General features: G+C 39.8%; 2 protein-coding genes and 1 long non-coding RNA gene across 4 annotated transcripts; all 3 read right to left on the bottom strand.

Annotated features, from left to right (window-relative positions):
• Nucleotides 1-3,499: 3,499 nt before the first annotated feature.
• On the bottom strand, nucleotides 3,500-4,187 carry LOC127745635 (serine/threonine-protein phosphatase 7 long form homolog). Its single transcript, XM_052258701.1, has 2 exons — nucleotides 3,613-4,187; nucleotides 3,500-3,518 (listed from the first exon to the last, which is right to left on the bottom strand). Exons 1-2 carry the CDS (start codon nucleotides 4,185-4,187, stop codon nucleotides 3,500-3,502), a joined length of 594 nt encoding a protein of 197 aa, XP_052114661.1.
• Nucleotides 4,188-5,347: 1,160 nt separating this feature from the next.
• Nucleotides 5,348-7,868, bottom strand: LOC127744871 (uncharacterized). 2 transcript variants are annotated; one of them, XR_008006125.1, is made up of 3 exons: nucleotides 7,392-7,865; nucleotides 6,100-6,583; nucleotides 5,348-5,527 (listed from the first exon to the last, which is right to left on the bottom strand). It is a non-coding gene; the product is annotated as an uncharacterized LOC127744871 (long non-coding RNA). The 2 variants fall into 2 exon arrangements; XR_008006124.1 differs by lacking the exon at nucleotides 5,348-5,527 and having other exon boundaries at nucleotides 6,079-6,583; nucleotides 7,392-7,868.
• Nucleotides 7,869-7,914: 46 nt separating this feature from the next.
• Nucleotides 7,915-8,593, bottom strand: LOC127745634 (LOB domain-containing protein 36-like). Its single transcript, XM_052258696.1, has 2 exons — nucleotides 8,000-8,593; nucleotides 7,915-7,968 (listed from the first exon to the last, which is right to left on the bottom strand). Exons 1-2 carry the CDS (start codon nucleotides 8,591-8,593, stop codon nucleotides 7,915-7,917), a joined length of 648 nt encoding a protein of 215 aa, XP_052114656.1.
• Between the last annotated feature and the right edge of the window lie 15,201 nt (nucleotides 8,594-23,794).

Here is a 23,794-nt window from a genome sequence, read left to right as displayed (position 1 = left end):
ACTATCTCTAGATGAGTCGACTACAATGTTTACGAGTCCGAACCATTGACGTTCTATGCAAAATGCAAGATATATGGGTGTGGGTGCAACTGGCTTATCCGAGCCAGTTTGATACGGAAAAATGGTTGTTGGGAGATACGGAGATACAACGGCAGGCACACATGCACCATAGGAATGATTTCAGAGGATCATTCCAAGTTAGACTCGAACACAGTTGCAGAGGCAATAATGCCTTTGGTTGAGAGTGACCCGTCCATTAAGGTCAAATCTATAATTGCAGAGGTCCAGTCAAGGTTTAACTACACCATCAGTTACCGAAAGGCTTGGTTGGCAAAGCAGAAGTCCATAGCCAAAGTTTTCGGTGGTTGGGAGGATTCTTATCAAGCTTTTCCATGGTGGCTCTTGGTCATGACTCAGAATATGCCTGACTCAATAGTCCAAATAAAAACACGACCACTGTACAACGAGACTGAGGAGGCGGATGGTGTCAAAGTACTTCACCGCGTATTTTGAAGTTTTAATCTATGCATTAGGGCGTTCAAGCATTGCAAGCCTCTAGTTCAAGTTGACGGCACACATCTGTACAAAAAATACAAAGGTACACTTCTAGTTGCTTTTGCACAAGATATGAACTAGAACATTGTGCCTATCGCCTTTGCCCTGGTGGAGGGCGAGACAGCTGATGCATGACACTTCTTTCTAAGGAATCTACGAAGGCATGTTGTTAGAAAAGACGATGTCGGTATGATCTCAAATCGACATGAGTCAATCCGAGCAGTAGTAAATCGTTCCGGTGGTGATTGGCAACCTTCGAGAGCATGGTGGATGTTTTGTATAAGGCACATCGGTAGCAACTTCTTAAGGGCATTTAAAGTACCGCACTTGCAAAAACTTTTTGTCAACATAGGGTATTCAAGGAAAGTGGAGGAGTACAACATCAATTACAAGAGGTTGGAAGAGTGAGGCGAGGCATATGCCCGGTGGTGTGATGCTATTGGACTTAGACACTGGGTATTGGCATTTGATGAGGGTCATCGATGGGGCCATATGACTATAAACTTGTGGAGTGCATTAATTTAGTTTTGAAGGGTGCTTGAAATCTTCCTGTGTTGTCGTTCGTCCGAGCAACGTATTATCGGTTAAACGAATTTTTTATGCGGAAGAGTGCCGAGACTCACGAATACAAGCGTGCTGGATTTAATTACTCTGTATTTGCACAACAACGGATAGAAGCAAACATGCAACGTGCTGGAAATATAGTTGTGCACCGATTTGATAGACGGAACGAGGTGTTTGAGGTTCGTGAAATGCCTAATGGAGAGGTGTTGGTAGTTGATCTTACGCGGCAAACGTGTGACTGTGGACACTTTCAGGTAGAACGACTACCATGTCGACATGTTATTGCTTGTTATGCAAACCAGCGACTCAATTGGTAGTTGTATGTGCATGATGTGTACAGGATAACAGAGGTTTGTAAGGTCTACAGATTTGAGTTTGTACCATTAGGCGATGCAAAGACATGGCCTTCTTATCAGGGATCCACATTGGTCGCTAATCCCGCCTTGAGGAGAACATCGAAAGGTTGTCCCAAGTTGACTCGATACCTGAATAAAATGGACTCACAGGATATGCGTGGTCCTCAGATATGTCGTCTCTGTGGTAGACAGGGTCATAGTCGGAGCCGATGTCCTCAGCGTACTGGACCGAGTGGTGCTGGTGACGATGGTGGTTCCTAGAACTAATATGGCCTTTGTGTTTGTATGTTTAGGGTTCTTTTATCCATTAATGTTATTCTAGTTTGTCGTATTTGTATTTTTAAATTTGGCTTTATCCATTAATGTTTTTCTCGTTTGTTGTGTTTGTATTGTTAGGTTAATGTTACCATATAATCCCTTTGTGAGGTAAACATACAAAAGATTAACGAAGAATTATATTCACTTAATCCTGAGACCATATTTTGAATTTCGATTAGGTAAACATACAACAGATTAACTAAGAGTTACATTCAGTTACTTCTAAAACAATACTAAATTCTAAAAAAAGATTAACAAACTGTTACATTCACTTCTTTCGATCCAACCAGTTCAGCCCTTACCCATGATGCCCTGACCGAATCGCGACGGAGTATACCTATCAGGTGGATTTCGTTCCACCCGTAGGTCACACAGATGACCCTGGACGGAGTCATCGATAGCCGAAGAAGCCGATCCACCTGCCTCTGCCTGAGTGGCGAACCCACCTACTTTTGTAGGTGCAGATGCACCGGAGTTGAACTCATCAACAACCTCAAAGACCGCATGCGGCTCAATGAACCCACTATCACAAGACACCCACTCTGAGGTGCGATCAGAAGCAGAACCCCGCATACCAGCCGCCATATCTATTGATGCACGATGTGGATCATCTACCTCTGCTGGTGAAGGCATACTGGTAAGATCTGGACAACCACTCAAACCAGCGTTGACCCATTATTGTATTTGATGATCTTCATGACCGTCTACGGGAATCTGCCATGGGACTGACGGAAAGTCAATCCATTCCTATCCGGGCAGAATGTACAGTATGAGCTGAGAGTGCTGACTGGACTGACCCTGTTGGCTGTGCTAAAAGTGTCGGCTGGACTGACCATGCTGGCTATGTTGAAAGTGCCGGCTGGACTGACCATGCTGGCTGTGCTGAGAGTGTTGGCTGGACTGACGCTGCTGAGAGTGCCGACTGTGCTGACAGTGCCCGCTATGCTGACTACGCCTACTGTGATAACTGGCCTCGCCGTGATCACTGGACTGACTGTGGTGGCTGTACTGGCTGTGGTGACTATCATGGCTACCATGACTGTGGTCTGGTGTCTGTGGTATATAATAAGAAAATGCTCAAACACTGCATACTGAGGTGGTCCCTGAGGTGCTGGCTGTGGTGCTGGTGGCCGTGGGACTGGTTGATGTGGCTGTGGATGCTGAGGAATGTGCTCAGACAATCTCAGCGTATGTCCGTACAGACCCACGTACCAATCCCGGTACTCTACCGACGGTCTAAAGTCCCAAGTCGGAAGGGGGTGTAGATCCCGTAACCGAGTGTTACGGCAGTTGCCCCATTCCTCTATCCATCTTTCATGTAAAACTGTCCAGTCATAAAGCTGCACTCCACGAAGAGTGATGCAATGCTCTCTCAGTGGAATTTCTCTTGCTACCACCCGGGGGGCGTTGTGCATAGCCAAACTGATGCATCACTCGATTCGCAGGATGCCATTCGACACACTCGAATGACAATAACAGAGCAACGATGTCACACACCTCAAGGTGTCCATGTAACTCATCGGGTATGATCAACCCTTCGTACGGCCGCCACACAAACTGCTAGATAATATTAGAATATTAATGTTTGGATACGATAATTTTAGTGTTTGGATACGATAATCACATGACCCTTAAATATTTACCTCATCCATGTTGTCTATCTCCTGTCTAAATACCTCTACGGTCTTCGATAACCAAACTTTGCTCTAATGCGAATGACTCCACCTGAAACATGGTTCATCGAAAAAATTAAAAAACATATTACGCCAATCAAATATGCATTCTCAATATAATGCAAGACTAAAATAGGAATTGTTACCTCATGGCAACTGGTATCTCAGCTGGTGGAAGGGACTGTCTGGGTACGGGCGCAATACACGACAGTCGCTCCCATGTCCAAACAAACAACAAATTAAGAGGGTCATTCATCTCCTTAGTATCATATCGTGATGCACGACATAATGCTCTGTAAAGATGCGCGAGACATGCTGACCCCCAACTATAAGTATGGATCCGCTTGAAATCGCGAAGCAAGGGTAGATACTTCGCATGGGCATATGCGGTCGACTTATCCGTGAATAGGGTTGAACCCAACAAACAAAATATCTGGCATCTGACATATCTTTTAATAGACTCATCGGTATCCAATGGCTCTACGTCTCTAATAGTCCGAACCCAACCCAACTTAATATAAGATTTTGAAGAACTACTGAGAGCCGGTTGGTGACCGAATATCGCGATGCTCTGACTCTGTACGAAGTCGCTACTACTATCTTTCCATCCGCTCACAGGCTCTCCATCAATGGGTAAGACAAATATATGAGCGACATCTTCCAGTGTTATAGTAATCTCACCCACCGGCAATACAAACGAATGAGTTTCTGGCCTCCACATTTCTACCAAAGCAGCTAATAAGGGGTAAAATTCTCTTATCAACCCAATTCTAAAAACATGATAGAATCCCGTTGAGCGTAAGTAATTTTCAACCATCGGATTTCACGTCATCAGCGGATTCAGTTTACGAACCATCAAATTTCTGTTTGGCTGGTTCAACAAAAATATATTTATTCACTAAATATTAGTTTAAATAAATAAAAAACATTAAAAAATATTTATAATTATAATTTACATAAATATAAAATATTTTTATTTCTATTCATCCATTAAGAGCACTGGGTGCGTATTTTAAAAAATTAGTGGGTGCCTTTTAAAATTATTATTTTTAGTTTCATTTTTTTATTGCCTGCCCAATAAAAATTTAGCAGCTGAGAGAGAGAAACTTTTAAAAAACATTTACTTATTTAAATATTATACATAAATATAATTAGTACAAATAATATTTATTTTTAAAAATAAATTAAAAACTAATATAATAATAACATTTATATTCGAGATCCTTTTTCACCTTATCTTTTCTTTTCTTTTTTGTCCAGAAAATTTTTTTCATCTGCTCCACATAGGAGAATGGAATATTGAGATTTTTGGTTTGAAGATTAACAATAGATGTCCAACAATTAGTCACTTTTTTTTTTTTGCAAATGACTCAATTTTGTTTTGTAAGGCAACTAATGCAGTATATCACAAAATTCTAGAGATTCTTTAGACCTATGGGAACATTAGTGGACAACTGATAAATCTAAATAAATCTTTTGTATTCTTTAGTCGAAACAACTATTTTGGGTGTCTCTCATGTTGGTTCGTAGGATAAATATTTAGGATTGTCTTCGGTCGTTCAACGCTCCAAAAAAGAGACTTTTAGTTACATTAGAGATGAGGTGGTATCAAAACTCCAATAGTGAAAGCAGAATCTCTTATTGACTAGTGGAAGTTTAAACTGCTTGAAACTCTTATTGATGATATTCAAAAGCAACTCATGCAATTTTGGTAGGAAACAAATCATACAAGATAACTTTAATCAAGAAACAGTACAAACTATTCTACAAACACCAATCAATCAGGAAGGAGGCAAAATTTCATAGGGTAAAAATAAAAGAAGAGCTTACATGATTCAGTCAGGTTACACTATTAGAGGACATGTGAATTATTGACCGAAACATAAAACTTATACCTATAATACAATAAAAAAGATCATCACTACAAATCCACAGGACAAACATAACAACATAAGCATTTACACAAAATTAAAAGAAGTTGGATTGTCATTAACTAAGAATGTCACCGTTCTTACAACCCTTCGATGCCAAACAAACATGCAGATACGAAAGTGGTCTCATCTTCAATGGAAAACATAGAACCATTTGGGGCAACACAAAGTAAAATCCCATTCAGTTTCTCAACAACAGAAAAAGTTCAAGAAAAGCAACAATAAAAGTTCAAGAAAGAAACAAATTCTCAAACGAACACGACATAGAACCATCAAATAAATAAAGAATCATCACCAAATCAACAAAAATGAATTCAAACCAAGAAACACATTATCCAGCCAAGAACAAAATAAACAAGGCGAAAACCAACCTTGACTGGAAAAACGAAGCACACACAAGTAGTAAAACGGGAACATTCCTCTCAACCGGTTTTTATACAAAAAAAAATTGGTTTTTACACCTAAGAAACGTTTTTTATACAAAAATTAATTTTTTTACATGTAAAAACTCAAATTTTTATCTTTTTTTTTAAATTAATTTTTTTAATCTAAAAATTATTTTTTTTTAAATAATACAAGTAACATGTGTAAATAATAAAATCTCTTCCATTGTAAATAATAATTATTTTTCTAAATTTTTGCTGGCAACACTTATCACATACACCAAAAGCAAAGAAGGTATAAGTCACATTAAGATCATACCCTTCATTTTCAATGGCACTTCAAAAGGCCTCTTCAATGATGGAAATTTTCTCCTAAGCCAAAGAAACGATACAAATTCCAACAGCATCCCCAAACTATACAAGAAATTCATTGTTGATATAATCTCATTGAAACTAAAAAATGGCATTGCAACTGCTATAATTGTTGACACCAATATCCCCATTAAAGGAGTATTAAATTTCTTTGATCCATCACCAAATATTTTTGGTATGAAACCCAAGTCAGTCCATACGAAGAAGTTGGTATGCAGCACTAGTAAGTTGTGCCTCAAACAAATCAACATAAACGTAAGCATAAGCATAAACATAAGCAAATCTAATCATATATGAAAAAGCAAGTCTAATATCTTTTTGTTCTATTTCCGCACTTGATCACTTTCAAACAGTATTGACATTGAGCCTTATTTTGAAGTGGTCCCAAATTATTGATCGGTAGACTCTGACATGGGATCGGCTACCTCATTCTGAATAAGAAGCCATAAAATCTAATTATTAAATATTTCAACAAAGCAAAGTTATCAAGCACAAAGCCAAATTCAAACAATATATACATATACTTTGAAACCGATTCTAGGGGCGTACAAAAAATTCTGATCTTCACAATATATACAATATATGTGCTAATGCCTAATGGATTACATATACATTAAAGACCCTCTTCCATTTTCTTTTTATATTTTTTGTTTATACTTTTTGTTATTAAACTCCAATTCCTAAACTACAAATCAATTGAACATAATCAATCAATATTCAATACAAGTGACAGATAACTTTCCATCAAAAGAACACCATCTGGAAATAGATAACTATATACTTATAGCAATCTTGACAGGTACAAACAAGCTCAATTCAAAGTGCAAATTTGCCAACAACCTTGACACATAAATAACACTTTAACATTGAACTATTCCTATTTACGGGAAGATATCCCTCTCTATAGATTGTGACAAAACCAAAACAAAAGGTGATTGCTTTGGAGTGAGCATAACGTTATCAAACATCAATTTTAAAGCTACAACAGGATTACTGATTATCACAGCATTCATAACATCAAATCAAACACTTCAAACCACAAGCTACAAAGGACAAACTTGACATCAAAACTGAGAGAAACAAAGAATATCAAAGTTTTGTCATTGTTAATCCTTCAAAGGTTCCTAACACTATTGTACATTGAGCATGTTAGAGAAATATTAAAAAAAAAAAAGAAACTACATAGTAAAAAGGAGTGAAACTTTAAAACATAAAAAAAAAAGCCCCATCAAACATTACCACTATACAGAGTAACACCTAGGGGCCGCCAATGAGAGAATCATCAATGCATAAATTTTTTCCATTTTTTTTAAATCTTCCCAAATATCATTCCTCAGATTCATATCTTTGAATTCAAGTCACCCTTGCTTTTTCTCTTTCCAAAATCTGATGCACTTGCTAATCTCAGTCCCAACCCCAAATTATAATGCAGCTACTAAAGAATTTAAAGCCTCAAAACCTATGATTGATGATATGAAAAAAAAACAAAATCTTTTTGTTTCAAGAATAATATATATATATACTTTGCACTGTTTTCTTGACGATACCATGCATTAAACGCAACTATGCCCCCACCAACTATGCATTAAACCCACAACTACTATCATTATGATTATCAATATAATAATCCTATAATCAACCCGAAAATAAATACTAACAATAAAAAAAAGCATACTTAGAACGAAATATTCTTTGATAACAGAAAAGAAAGGGAAGAAAAACTGGTGCTGTTGTTGTTGTTTTTGTTGTAATACTCGTAGTTCTATTCGATGTTGTAATACTTGTAGTTCTCGTCGATGTTGTTGTAATAGTTGTCCTATTTGATGTTTTTGTTGTTGAAACAATACTTGAATTTGCCGCATGAGGCCAAACACTTCACTTCTACGGATGTCACCGCCGTAGGGCGCCGCAGCCGCAGCAGGTTCAATCCCAGCAACAGGTTCCATCTTAACTTCCATCTTAACTTGCTTAGCAGCAGCAAGTTCTTGGGCCTGCAACAAGTCAAGTTCTTGGGCCTGCAACATCTCTTGCTTAAATGGGCCTAAATGAGCTGAATACTGTACAACATTTGGGCCGCAGGGAGGGCCTAAATGGGCAGGAGGTGAAGACAGAGGCTTTTCCTGAGGGTTGAATGGACCTTGAATGGCTTGTGGGTTCATGGAGGCACTAGGTTCTCTCTTGGGGACTTGGAGGGTGCAGCCATAGACCGGGCTGCGGAGGCTTGCCTCCGCCTGGAACGCAAAGGACTTCGCCGCATCCTCGCGCTGGGATGGAGGTAGCGCGTTGAGGATATTGCCGACGTTGCTGGCGCCGAAGACGCGGTGGACGCATTCGAAGCGCTCTGGGTTGTTCGCTGGGAAGTACGGTGCGAAAATGCACTCCGGTGTGCACTCCCGACGAAGGAACTTGCATGCCGCGCATGGTGTAGGCGTCGATGACATTCCGTTGTGCTTATGTGTGTTTACTCTGTTGCTTTGGTGTTGTTTAAATAGATAGAGAGGCCGTTGTGCTCAGCATCTGATATCTTGTACTCTCCCGCAGATTTCGCCGTGGTTAGTTTTTAGGATCTTTTTTCTATTATTGGATGATCTGTTACCTGATTCTTAGCTATTGCCGTTGTGTTTGTTTGGACCAGGTTTATGGTCCACATCAGTTACTATTATTGTTTTGTTTCTTGGAATAAAGAATATGATATGAAATTCAATTTACCTACACGAGTTTGTTGAGAACATCATCAGGTTAAAACTTAAAAAGGATAGTTTTTACTTTTGGGAGTTACTCAAATGAAGATGCAAAAAACATCTTTTTATAAAGATGCTTTGTATAAAAGTGTGATTTATTGATTTGGCCATACTTTAAATAAAAACAACACTTTTATAACATATCAAAATCTAACTTTACAATCCATCATCCAAGGGTCAAAAAGAAAAATCATCATATGAAGATAATTATAATATCTTCATGGGAGTACCTACCTTTACTTTTTACCATTAAAAGCTTAGCACCTCGAGGTGGTCGGAGGAGGAGCGAACACGGAGAGTCTGAGACTGAAAGCGTTACCTGGAGAGGGTGGTTGGAATTGCAACAATAAGAATTCAATACCCCTGCACACCCTAGTCTTTTTCATAAGAATTCACTCAATTCAAGAAGGATCTTCTCTTAAGGTTTGGAATAAATAAAAATAAATATTCATTTCAGAATTTTAAATTTTATATTTGTTTTATTTGTAAATAAATCACATCAAAATAATTTAATTTTCAAATAATTTTTACAATAATTATATTTAATATTTGAAATATTAAAATATTTATTTATAAATAAATATTCAATAAAAATTATTTTTTAGAGTAATAGATTTGTAAAAAAATTCACTCATTTAAAAATAATTTCAAATCAAAAATTAAATTCACATTTATTAATATATTATAATTATTTTATATTATGGGATTGAATTTTAAATAAAAATAAAGTTTTTAACGAAATAAAATTCTTTTTTTTTAATTCTAAAAAACTATTTAAACATGCTACGATATATATTTTCTTCAAAGAGACATTCGAAAATCGAAATAGAAAAAATAAAAAATTTGGCTTCATACCAAATTTATTCTATTATATAAAAATCAAATTATTTTACTTAAAGATAAAGCTAATGTAGCATATTTTTATAGTATTTTTTATTCTTTTAATTCATTAAATATAATTTATTTCGATAAATTAATTATATCAATTAATTAATTTGATTAGATATTTGTTACGGTAGGTAACCGGAGATCAATACTGCGTTTGGCGGCCCAAGTGTGTGAAGGAGGAGAACTCCGGATGGATCTGCAACTCGGGAGGCTCCGTCCGACTTGTACTCGCGAGTGAATGGGGGGTGGTACCTGCAAAGACACTCCGATGCCTAAGTTAGCAAGAGTGTGAGCAGGTCTAGAGAGTATTGGGCTTAGAGATACCTGAGGGGTGTCAGTGTATTTATAGTGGTGAGCCAATAACCACCGTTGGAGTAGTGCCGTATCTTTAGGGTGTTAACTGTCCCCATTATCTTGGGGAGGTTAAGATATGGCTTTATGAAGCGGTTAGAGAGATTTTAGGGGCGGTTACAATTCAATTCGATTCTGTTACTATTATTGTTTTGTTTCTTTAAATAAAGAATATGATTTGAAATTCAAATTACCTAAATTGATGAACAAAGTAATCGATCAAATCTCATAACTACACGATTTGTGTTTATAAATACTTTCCCTCTCTTTCATTTTTCCGTTTCTGCAATCTTTCAAACTTCTTCTTTCCTTGCTCGTGCTACATTCTTGTGTTCGAAGATTTCTGTTCTTCTCCAACCTTCATTTCTCGGATAAAGGTTAGTTTTATTTCTTCCATGTCATGCCTTATGTTTGCATGTTTTGTTTTGTGAGTGGATAGGTTGACCTATAGATTCTAGCTTCGTATCTCTCCTCTTTAGGGGCCGTGTTTTTTTATTTTTCTTTTCCTTTTTCCCTTTTGTAGGTTTTTGCCACTTTTCTTTATAAAAAAAATGGCTTCCGTAGACGTTCTTTCTCAGTGGGTTGATGTTACGGTCCTTGGGGAGGAACCGTTGGTCGATGCTGAGTTCATCACTCATCTTCGTACTCATCATAGGCTCTGTACTTCGGAGGAGGACGAGCCAAAATATGAACTGGTAATCCCGGGTCCTGAAGACCGGGTCTGTTTTGGGAGAGTTAATGAGGCGGCCCCTCATTTTTTCTTCATGTATGAATGTATGATCACCCGCTTGGGTGTTTTTCTTCCTTTCTCAGATTTCGAGATATCTGTTTTGCACTACTGTAGAGTTGCCCCTACTCAACTTCACCCCAATTCTTGGAGTTTTTTGAAGATCTATCAGTTTATAAGCCACGCTCTGGACTTTCTGACTTCTTTGAGGATTTTCTTCTTTCTTTTTCATATGACTAAGCCCTTTAGTGGGCTAAACAACAAACAGCAATGGGTGTCCTTCCGAGCCATACAAGGTCGGAGGATTTTCACCCTTTTTGACGAATCTTTTCATGACTTCAAAAACTATTTTTTCAAAGTACAAGCTGTAGAGGGTCACCACCCCTTTTTTCTGGACGAGCATTCCTCCCCTCGCTTTCCCCTTTACTGGCTGCCGGCCACCCCTTGTGAAAAAATTGGTCTAGATGACCTAGACGAGGTGGAGGCGGCCATTGTGGGGTTTTTCCGAGAAGCGTGGGGGAGGGCCCCATACTTGGATACGAGGAAAATCCTCCAGGGGACGCTGACTTTTGTTCAATCTTGCATAGGTAGTGCATGCATTCCTTATTTCCGAGTTGTTTATTTCCGAGTTGTTTCTGCCGACTTGCATTTTACCGACTTGTAACTTGGTTGTTTCTTTTGTAGATATGGCAAAGAAGAATGCTCAGGAGGCTTTTCAGCGAGTGCAGGAGGCCAAGGCGAAGTCCCGAGCTAGGGCTGGTGGTGCCCGGGCGATTACCTCTCCTCCTCCTCCTCCTCCTCCTAAGAACACGGGCTCTCCTTCTCAACCCATTATAATTTCCTCCTCAAGTTTGTCTCGACCACTCCCTTCTGCCCAACTACTCTCCGAGCCAGAGAAGAAGAAGCGCAAGACTTCAGAGTCTGGCCCTTCTTGGGATGGTGGGGTTAAGGCGGATGCTCTTGCATTCGTCCGAAAGAATATCTATCCTTTTATAAATATGGATGACGTTTCTGTTCGGAACCACCTTACCGCTCTGGCCGAGGAGAGTTTTAGGGCGGCGGGAGTTTGTGGCAAACTTTTGGATATCTTTGAGAAGACTCCCCTCAGCTCTTTGGGGGCAACCTCAAAGGTTGAGGAGCTGGAGGGGAGGCTTCTTGTTTTTCAAAAACATGAGAGGGAGTTGAAGGAAGAGAGGGATAAGTTGAGGGAGGAGAGAGACAGCCTCCGGGAGAAGGAGAGCCAGCTGCAGGCCCAACTTACCATGGAGGCGAATTTGAGGAAGACAGCCCAGGAGAGTTACCAAAGTCTATTTCGTGATATTGTGAAGGATTTGCTGAACTCTCGGAAGGCTTATACCGAGTTGGAGGACTCTATCGCTGAGGGCGCTGAGGAGTCTTGGAGAATTTTCTTAGAGCAAGTCAGAGTTATCGCTCCCGACTTGGATCTTTCTCCTCTACATCCTGACAAGGTAGTTATTGATGGCGCCATCGTTGATCCTCCTGTCCCCGAGGTTGTTTCTGAGTCAAACCTGAAGACTCGGGGGCAGAGGATTATTGAGTTTCCTCCTCGTTCCCAAGATGCTCCGAGTTCTTCAACCGTTGCTCCGACTTCCTCTTCAGCTTCTCTTCCTGGTCCTGGTGGCGCTCCTCCTGAGTCTGGCGGTGGTGATTCCTCTACTCCTTTGAAAAAATGACTTTTATATTTTTTTACTTTTTATGGCTATATGGGGGCCTGGCGTGTGGGTCCCCCCTTTTTTGAACTTATTTATCTGTCGTTGGTTGTGAGAACAATTTCCTTTGGCCTTTTAAGGCCGTAAAAAAAATATTTTTGGCGAGTGCCCTTTTTGAACAAGGGTGCAAGAAAATAAATGCCCTTTTTTGGATAAGGGTTCTAAGTTACCTTTTGCGTGCATGCTTTCCTGTTTTTGATATTCTTGATCTTTTCGGAAAAACCTTTTGTTGGCTTGCATTGTTTTCTCGAGCCTTTTTCGTTCAAGGGCTTTCATGCAGCCTTTAAACTTTTTCCTAGGTTTTCCTATCTCTTTTGTTTATCCTTTATACTCAACTTTGATTTAGTGAGTTTTTACGACTTAGGTTATTTTTGTGATGCGTTTTTCATCTACTCGGAGTATTTCCGAGTTTTTCTACTCGGATTCTTGTCTCGACTTACTAGTCGGACTGTTCCCGAGTTTAATACGATCAACTCATACAACCTCTTTACACCGACTTGTGCCTCGTTGTTTTATCCTGACGACCATCTTAGGTCGGTTCATGGGATTTTCACGTTTTGTCGAGCTTAAGTCGGCGCGTTTCGTAGAAAGACTTAGAAAAATAAAGAAGGATATCATAAGAGATATTGTAAATGAAAAAGATCTTTATTAATTAGGAAGGTACCTTCTTGCTACTAAGGGTCTTGATAGCCTATTTTTCCCTTAGCCTCTACTGTGATGCCTCGTTAAAAACCCTTCTCCAGAAAAAACCCTTTTTGGGAAAAAATCACGAAGTTGGGAAAAGAGTACATCAGGGAGTAGAGTTCGCTTTTAACTGTAGTACCTTTTCATATTACAAGCATGCCACGACCTAAGTAACTCGGTGTCGTTCAAGTCGGTCACCTTGTAGTAGCCTTTTCCTAGGACCTCACTAATTTTGTATGGTGCTTTCCAATTAGCAACAAGCTTTCCTTCCCCAGACTTGTTGACTCCTATATCGTTCCTGTTGACTTGTTGACTCCAATGTCGTTTCTGATGAGGACCAAGTCATCCAGGACAAATGCTCTTCGAATGACTTTCTTGTTGTATCTGGTAGTCATCCTTTGCTTTAATGCCGCTTCTCTTATCTGGGCGCCTTCTCGGACTTCGGGGAGCAAGTCGAGCTCCTCTTTGTGCCCTTGTATATTTCCGACCTCATCATGGAGAATTACCCTTGGGCTTTGCTCATTGATTTCTATTGGAATCATGGCTTCCACGCCGTAGACTAGTCGGAAGGGTGTTTCTCCCGTGGCGGATTGGGGGGTTGTCCTATAAGCCCATAGCACTTGAGGGAGCTCTTCAGCCCAAGCTCCCTTTGCTTCCTGTAGTCTCTTTTTTAATCCTGCCAGTATGACTTTATTAGCTGCCTCGGCTTGCCCATTGGCTTGTGGGTGTTCCACCGAGGTGAATTGATGTTTGATTTTCATACTGGCTACCAGGTTTCTGAAGGTGGCGTCGGTAAATTGGGTTCCATTGTCTGTGGTGATGGAATAAGGTATTCCATACCTTGTGATGATGTTTTTATAGAGGAACCTGCGACTTCTTTGAGCGGTGATAGTGGCTAATGGTTCTGCTTCTATCCACTTTGTGAAGTAATCCACTCCCACTATTAGATACTTTACTTGCCCCGACGCTTGGGGGAATGGTCCTAGCAAGTCCAATCCCATTTTGCAAAAGGCCATGGGGAAGTTATACTAATGTGCTCCTTAGGAGGGGTTACATGGAAGTTTGCATGCATTTGGCATGGTTGGCACTTTTTCACAAATTCTGTGGAATCTTTTTTTAAGGTAAAAGTCTGTGGCATCTTTCTGCAAGGTCGGCCAATAGAATCCTGCTCGGATTACTTTTCTGGCCAATGACCTTGCTCCGAGATGGTTTCCGCAGATCCCACTATGTACTTCCTCCAACACCTCGGTGGCTCTCGAGGTCGGTACGCACTTTAGTAATGGCGTTGATATCCCTCTTCTGTAAAGGACATTTCTCACCAAAGTATAATGTTGTGCTTCCCTTCGGATCTTTTTAGCTTCCCTCTCGTCCTTGGGGAGGATGTCGAATTTCAGGTATTTGACTAAGGGATTCATCCATCCGAGGTTTAAACCGACTACCTCAAGTACCTCTTGTTCATCTTCTGTTTTTGAGACCGAGGGCTCTTGGAGGGTTTCTTGAATCAGGCTTCTGTTGTTTCCCCCGGGTTTGGTGCTTGCTAACTTGGATAGGGCATCAGCTCTGCTATTTAGATCCCGAGTTATGTGTTTAATCTCGGTTTCCGCAAAGTGCCCGAGGTGCTCCAGGGTTTTCTCCAAGTATTTCTTCATATTGGGGTCCTTTGCCTGATATTCTCCGCTTATCTGGGAGGTCACCATCTGTGAGTCGCTATATATCAATATTTTTGTAGCACCGACTTCTTCTGCCAACTTTAATCCGGCTATCAAGGCTTCATATTCTGCCTGATTGTTTGAAGCCGGGAATTCAAATTTTAAGGAGACCTCTATCTGGATTCCTCTTTCATCTGCCAATATTATGCCTGCGCCGCTCCCTGTTTTGTTGGAGGATCCATCTACATAGAGTTCCCATGTAGTTGGCTTTTCCTCTTGATCTCCTGCATGTTCTGCTACGAAGTCGGCGAGGCATTGGGCTTTGATTGCTGTTCGAGTTTCATATCTCAAATCGAACTCAGAGAGCTCTATTGCCCATTGAACCATTCTTCCCGCAACATCCGTCTTTTGGAGGATTTGCTTCATGGGTTGGTTCGTGCGGACTCTTATTGTGTGAGCTTGAAAGTAAGGTCGAAGCCTTCGTGAGGCTATCACCAAGGAGTAGGCAAACTTTTCTAGTTTGTGGTACCTTAGTTCAGGGCCTTGTAGGACCTTACTGATGAAGTAGACCGGGTGTTGTCCGACCTCGTCTTCTCTGATCAGGGCTGATGAGACATCCTTGTTTGCTACGGATAGGTATAGGACGAGGTCTTTTCCCGGTATTGGTCGTGTCAAGATAGGAGGTTGACTTAGGAATCTTTTGAACTCTTGGAACGCCTCCTCGCATTCCGAGGTCCATTCAAATTGGCATCCCTTCCTTAATAAGGAAAATAGTGGAAGGGATTTTAGTGCCGATCCTGCCAAAAATCTGGAGAGGGCTGCAAGTCGGCCATTGAGCTGTTGAACCTCTCTCAAACAAGTCGGGCTTTTCATTTCTAGAATGGCTCTGCATTTGTCGGGATTGGCCTCAATCCCTCTTTGTGTTAGCATGAACCCTAGAAATTTCCCTGCTTCCACCGCGAAGGCGCATTTTGCGGGATTTAGTCTCATCCCATGCAACCTTATAGTGTTGAAGACTTGTGAGAGGTCGGATAAGAGGTCGACTTCTTGCTTGGTTTTTACTAACATGTCGTCGACGTATACTTCCATTAGGCTCCCTATATGGGGGGAAAACACTTTGTTCATCAGCCTTTGATACGTGGCTCCTGCATTCTTCAGTCCGAATGGCATGACCACGTAGCATCGGTATAGTCGACGCACATTCTCCATTTACCATTCTGTTTTTTGACTAGCACCACATTGGCTAGCCACGTTGGGTATTTGACCTCTCTGATAAAGCCGGCTTCCAGGAGTGCCTGTACTTGCTCTTCTATTATTGAGGCTCGTTCTGGGCCGAGCTTGCGTCTTCTTTGCTGTACAGGTCGGGATCCTGGGTAAACCGAGAGCTTGTGGGACATGAGCTCGGGATCAATCCCGGGCATGTCGGAAGCCTTCCACGCGAAGAGATCGGAATTAGCTCTTAGGAGCTCACCCAACCTTTGTTTTAGGGCTTCCCCTAGGTTGGCTCCTATGTAAGTGTTTTTTCCTTCCTCCTCACCGACTTGTATCTCCTCGGTTTTTCCTCCCGGTTGGGGTCGCAGCTCTTCTCTGGTCCTTGTGCCGCCTAGCTCTATGGTGTGGACTTCTTTGCCTTTTCCTCTCAGATTTAGGCTTTCGTTGTAGCACTTTCTCGCCAATTTTTGATCTCCCCTCACCGTTGCTATTCCCACCGAGGTCGGGAATTTCATGCAGAGGTGGGGAGTGGATACCACTGCTCCGAGCCGATTAAGGGTAATTCTGCCGATTAAGGCATTATAGGCTGACCCTTCATCAATGACTATGAAGTCTATGCTCAGAGTTCTTGATTTTTTCCCTCTTCCAAAAGTGGTGTGAAGGGGTAGGAATCCCAGTGGTTTTATTGGCGTATCCCCTAATCCGTATAGGGTGTCGGGGTAGGCTCTCAATTCTTTTTCATCTAGCCCTAGCTTGTCGAAGGCGGGCTTGAAAAGGATGTCTGCCGAGCTTCCTTGGTCTACTAGGGTTCTGTGGAGATGGGCATTGGCTAGGATCATGGTTATCACCACGGGATCATCATGCCCGGGAATTACTCCTTGCCCATCTTCTTTTGTGAATGAGATGGTGGGGAGGTCGGGTGTTTCTTCCCCGACCTGATAGACTCTTTTAAGATGTCTTTTGCGAGAAGATTTGGTGATTCCTCCTCCCGCAAATCCTCCTGAGATCATATGGATATGTCTCTCTGGAGTCTGCGGCGGCGGATCTCTTCTGTCCACATCGTCTCGCTTTCTCTTTCCATGGGTGTCCGACCTCTCCATGAGATATCTATCAAGCCGGCCTTCTCTAGCCAGCTTTTCTATCACATTTTTGAGGTCGTAACAGTCGTTGGTGGAGTGACCATATATTTTATGGTACTCGCAGTAGTCGCTGTGGCTTCCCCCTTTTTTATTTTTAATAGGTCTAGGGGGTGGCAGCCTTTCAGTGTGGCAAATCTCTCTGTATACGTCCACTATAGAAGTTTTTAGAGGAGTATAAGAGTGATATTTTCTGGGCCTCTCGAGACCGATTTCTTCCTTCTTCTTGACTTCCCTTTCCCTCTCCTTAGATGAGGGAGGGGGTCCAGGTCGCCAACTCAGGTCTCTTAATTTTGCGTTCTCTTCCATGTTGATGTACTTTTCGGCCCTTTCTTGTACATCACTTAGAGAAACGGGGTGCCTTTTGGATATGGACTGTGAGAAGGGGCCTTCTCTGAGTCCATTGACTAACCCCATTATGACCGCCTCTGTGGGCAGGTCTTGGATCTCTAAACATGCTTTGTTGAACCTTTCCATATAGGCTCGCAGGGGTTCTCCGACCTCCTGTTTAATTCCCAGGAGACTCGGTGCATGTTTTACCTTATCTTTCTGAATAGAGAACCTCATCAAGAACTTCCTTGAGAGGTCTTCAAAGCTAGTGATGGATCTCGGGGGAAGGCTATCGAACCACTTCATCGCTGCTTTCGATAAAGTGGTTGGAAAAGCCTTGCATCTCGTAGCGTCGGAGGCATCAGCTAGATACATCCGACTTTTAAAGTTGCTGAGATGATGCTTTGGATCCGTGGTTCCGTCATAGAGGTCCATATCAGGGCTTTTGAAGTTCCTCGGAACTTTTGCCCTCATTATGTCCTCACTGAAAGGATCTTCTCCGCCCGAGAGTTGATCTTCTTGCTCATCGCGAGAGTTGTGACCCTTGAGGGAGGATTCTAGCTGTAAGAGTTTTCTTTCTAGCTCTTTTCGCCGCTCCATCTCCTCTTTAAGGTATTTTTCAGTTTCCTTTTGTTTCTCTCGCTCTTGCTCCAACTGTTCCAGGCGGCTATGGACTAGTCCCATCAATTCAGCTACGTGGGATGGTCCGCCTTTTTCTGATCCACGCCCATCTGAGGAGTTTACCTTCGGATTCTTCACTTCGGAGGTACCCTCTCTGTGTTGATTGTCATCTTCCTGGTGTTGGGCCAGGTCTTCATTGTCATTGCCCATGTCTAGATTCTCTTGTTCAGAATCTGTCTCCACATGGCCTTCTTCGTGGGATCTGTCCGCCATCGATGGATGATCTCTCGGGTCCCCGGCAACGGCGCCAATGTTACGGTAGGTAACCGGAGATCAATACTGCGGATAGCGTTTGGCGGCCCAAGTGTGTGAAGGAGGAGAACTCCGGATGGATCTGCAACTCGGGAGGCTCCGTCCGACTTGTGCTCGCGAGTGAATGGGGGGTGGTACCTGCAAAGACACTCCGATGCCTAAGTTAGCAAGAGTGTGAGCAGGCCTAGAGAGTATTGGACTTAGAGATACCGGAGGGGTGTCAGTGTATTTATAATGGTGAGCCAATAACCACCGTTGGAGTAGTGCCGTATCTTTAGGGTGTTAACCGTCCCCATTATCTTGGGGAGGTTAAGATATGGCTTTATGAAGCGGTTAGAGAGATTTTAGGGGCGGTTACTCATTTGAATGAGTGTTTATCTGCCAGCTAATCTCACATCCGACTTCTTTGGACCAAGTCGTGGTTTATACCGACTACTTATGTGGAGGTCGGTACTTAGCTAGGCTTAACCCTTCAGATTAGGCCTTTTAGTTGGACCTGGGCCTTTGCATTGGGTTAGGGTATGAACACTACCCAAAAAATTGATGAAAATATTTAGACTAATAAAATAATTAAACCAAACAAAATCACAAGGTTGATTTCTTTCCTATAGCGCTAAAAATAAGCACTAGCAGGATTACTCATATTAATTCTATTATATAATTATTTATGTTTTTCTTATATATTTTAATTTGTATAATTTTTATTCATCTTACTGTTTTCGTTTTTTTGAATTGATCTTTATTCTTTTATGACTTTTATGATTTGATAATTAAAAAAAAGATAGCCAAAGATAAAAATTAAAAAGCTAAAAACACTATCATTTTTCAGCATTATTATTATTAATATAAATTTTATTATTTTTTTTCTAACATTCTAACAAAACACTAACAGAAATTATATTAACCAAATTCCTAAACTAAATCAATACACTAAATCAGAACAAAACACATAGAAAGAACAAAATACTAACAGAAATTATATTAACCAAATTTTTAATTCAAATTAATACACTAAATCAGAACAAAACACATAAGAAAAATAAAACACTAACAGAAATTATATTAACTAAATCCCTAATCCAAATCAATACCCTAAATCAGAATAAAACACTAACAGAAATTATATTAACCAAAATACTAATAAAAAATTTTAAGCCATGAAACACTCCTTCTCTTGTCATCTTCCACTTTGTCTAGACAATTCTGAAGGTGAGAATCCAAGTCTTTGTTGGATTTAAGCCGTTCCTTCATTGTTTGCCAGAACTCATAAGGATAATGACACAGGGATCTACCAATAACTTTTAGAGCCAGAGGTGAACCATTACAACCTCTCACTATCTGTGTTTCATGAAAACCAAAGAAGAGCCAATAAATAAATTGTAAATATGCCAGTGCAGCATGAAACAAATCAACAATTCTTGGTTACAATGTTCCGGTAACACATTATATGCTTAGACAAAAAATATTAGAAGGTCAAAGAATATAATAAAATTATATTTCACAATATGACTTTTTATTAGAGGTAATGCTTAGATTGATCCCTGAAATTTTTGGCGCTCATCAAAATAGTCCGTGACTTTTGGAGATGACTAAATTGATCCTGAATTTACAACTTTCTATTATCTCAAGACTCAAGGTAAGAAAGTGCACCTCATGGACAAGATTTTCATCAGGCTTATAAGAGTGAGTGTCTTTGGCTTGTGTAAAGTGATGGAAGAGGGATACGGCATCATCATCACCAAGTGGTTTCAAGTGGAACTGAGTATGGAATCTGCGAAATGCAAATCTTGAAGTAACTACAATCTTGTAATTTGGAATGGTGGAGAATTTGAACTTTTCAACAATTGAATCTGTGCCAGACCATACATCATCCAGGACCAATAATATTGGTCTACCTTTATCCCCAACATGTCTCAGCAAGTTCCCCAACCGGTTAATTGCCTCTTCATCGGTTTGAAACTCGGGTGCCCGGTGTCCACAGTGTTCAAATAGTGTCTGTACAATGCTCTTCAAGTTGGGTGATTTCGAAATGTCACAACAATCAGTCACCTTTTCTTTGCAAATGACTCAATTTTGTTTTGTAAGGCAACTAATGCAAAATGTTACAAAGTTCTAGAGATCCTTCAGACCTATGAGGACATTAGCGGACAACTGATAAATCTAAATAAGTCTTTTGTATTCTTTTGTCAAAACATACCTCACCAGACTCGTGATTCTTTATCTGCTATTTTGGGTGTCTGTCATGTTGGTTCGCAGGATAAGTATTTGGGATTGCCTTCGGTCATTCAACGCTCCAAGAAAGAGACTTTTAGTTACATTAGAGATAAGGTGGTATCAAAACTCTAGTAGTAAAAGCAAAATCTCTTTGACTAGTGGAAGAGAGGTGCTAATTAAGTTAGTGGACACAGCCATTTCCATCCATCTACACTTTGAGCTGCTTTAAACTGCCTGAAACTCTTATTGATGATATTCAAAAGCAACTCATGCAATTTTGGTAGGGCCAAAAACTGGATGAGAGGAAAATGCACTGGATAAAATAGGATACCTTATGCAGAGATAAAAAAACAAGGAGGATTGAATTTTAAGGACCTCAAGGCCTTTAATCTAACCATGGATGAAGGTTGGTTACTAATACTGGTTTCCTAATATTTAAAGTGTTGAAAAGTAAATATTTCAGGTCCTCTTTCTTCTTAGAGGTTGAGATTGGTTAGAACCCCTTATGGGGTTAGAGAAGCTTAATAGAAAGTAAGAATGTCCTAGAGAAAGGAATAGTTTGGAAGGTCGGCAAGAACTCAATAGTTGAAATTTTTGGAGAAAGATGGATTAAAAACCATCCTGCCATATCAGAAAGTCAGACACTACAACAAAGTTCTAATCTTGGGTGGGTAGGTCAGCTCATAGCAGAGGATGGAATATGGAAAAAACAGATCATACAAGATAATTTTAATCAAGAAACAGTACAAACTATTCTACAAACACCAATCAATCAGGAAGGAGACAAAATTTCATAGGGTAAAAATAAAAGAAGAGCTTACACGGTTCAATCAGGTTACACTACTAGCTTCCAATTCTTCCACACCCTATTGAGACATTGCCACCATACTTCCAGAACAAGCTGCTGTGGAAATCAATCTATAATGTGAAATGTCCAACTAAAGTTAGAGTAATTATCTGAAAAACAATGCATGGAGGATTGTTAGTGAAACACAAAATCCATACCAGATTTTTAGCAGTCTCCGAAACTTGCCCCATCTGTCTGCTCTAAACTGAGACAATAGCTACTCACTGCCTCATTCACTGTCAGAAGAATTCAATGTGGCAAAAGCATAAACGGAACACAGCAAAATGTACATAAAAAATCCAAGTCTTAAAGTCTACATAAGGGGCAAAATAACCTCGTGAAAAATATAATGACCGCAACACACAGGAGGTTGGTATTATTGACTCATTTAAGTTTTAAACATGATTTTTTTTTAACTTTTCATTTCATTTAGAATAAAAACTTGTTAGGAAGAGCATGTGTTATTGAATCAGTAATCTGAACTTAGCTCATTGGATGTAAAAGAGCTCGATTGACACACAATTTTTTAATGATATTATTGGCTAATTGAACTCAGTGAATTTTATTAGGTGCTTTGAGTGCAAATTATAATTCTTAGACTAATGTATTAATTAAATGACAAATTATTAACGAGTATTTATAAAAAAAAATCATTTTAGTGTATGTACATAATTAATTAAAAAGAGGAAACCATTTTATGATTATATGATATCTATTAATATTATTTTTTCAATAAATACTTGTAGTATATAATAATAGGTAAAGACTCACATGCAATTGTCTTCATATAAAATCAATCGTTGAAAAATTTTAGATGATATTTAGTCAAATTTGTCAAATCATTTAACGGTTCTTAAATATCAACTTTACATAAAAATAATTGTATGTGAATTTTCACCTATAATAATATAATAATACAATAAATATAAACTAATTAATAAAGTATTAAAATTTGATAATAATTATTTTTATAAAAACAAAATAAAAGTGCTTATAATAAAGAAAAAATAATTAAATTAATAAAATTTTTATGCTTTTGAAAGTGCATCTTTTAGAACATATTCCTCCACTATATAATCTTTTGATTGGTTGTATATTTTAACACACAAAAAAAGAGAACGACTAACTTTGTATCGAGAAGCATGATCATCTAAGAGCCCTTCCAATATTATATTGTGTTTCGTGAAAGAGTCCTAATTTAAAAATAATTTTTTATTTATTAGAATTAAATTATAAATTTTTCTCTAAACATATTTTTTTTTTCACAAAAGATAACTAATTTCAGTAAATGAATAAGTAAGGGTTCTCGCGTTTTCGTAAATGGACGAGGGTAAATAAGCTAGTTCACAAAGTAAAAGGTAAAGGTCGAAGCGACAGAAGGTTGAGATTTGGGACATGGAACATAGACACTCTAATAGGAAAGTCCATGGAGGTGGTGGACACCATGACAAGGAGGAAGATTAGCATTATGTGCCTACAAGAAACAAAATGGGTTGGTGCAAAGGCTAGGAAGTTGGATACTTCTGGTTTCAAACTTTGGTATACAGGAAAGGTGAAGAATAGGAATGGGGTTGGAATAATTGTGGATAAGCAGTGGAAGAAGGACGTAGTGGATGTCAAGAGGGTGGGAGATCGGATCATCTCTATCAAACTTGTGGTGGAGGGAGGTGCTTTCCATGTGATTAGCGCCTATGCACCGCAAGTGGGTTCGGACGAACAACACAAAATAAGGTTTTGGGAGGATCTAGAGAGTTTGGTTCAAGGCATACCTTTGGGAGGTAAGATTTTCTTAGGAGGAGATTTAAATGGCCATGTTGGGAGAGAAGTGACTGGATATGGGAGTATTCACGGAGGCCATAGTTTCGGGGTGATCAATGCCGAAGGTAAAACTATTTTGGACTTTTTCTCAACCTTTGATCTTCTCATCGCAAGTACATGTTTTAAAAAGAGAGACGAACATCTTATAACCTATAAGAGTGACATGACAAGATCTCAAATCGACTTCTTCTTGCTGAGCAGAGTCGACCGAAAATTTTGCATTAACTGTAAAATTATTCCGGGAGAGAGTTTGACAACACAACATAGGGTGCTCGTCATGGATTTTCGCGTTGAGCAAAAATTGAGGAAAAGACATCATACGAAGAATCCAAGGACGAGGTGGTGGCGGATGAAAGGTGAGGAACAAAGAAGCTTCCTAAGA

This window comes from Arachis duranensis, chromosome 1 (genome assembly GCF_000817695.3).
Source record: "Arachis duranensis cultivar V14167 chromosome 1, aradu.V14167.gnm2.J7QH, whole genome shotgun sequence".
Taxonomy (NCBI): domain Eukaryota; kingdom Viridiplantae; phylum Streptophyta; class Magnoliopsida; order Fabales; family Fabaceae; genus Arachis; species Arachis duranensis.
The sequence above is the reverse complement of the archived record's forward strand: the minus strand, read 5'-3'. Positions and strand labels throughout refer to the sequence as shown.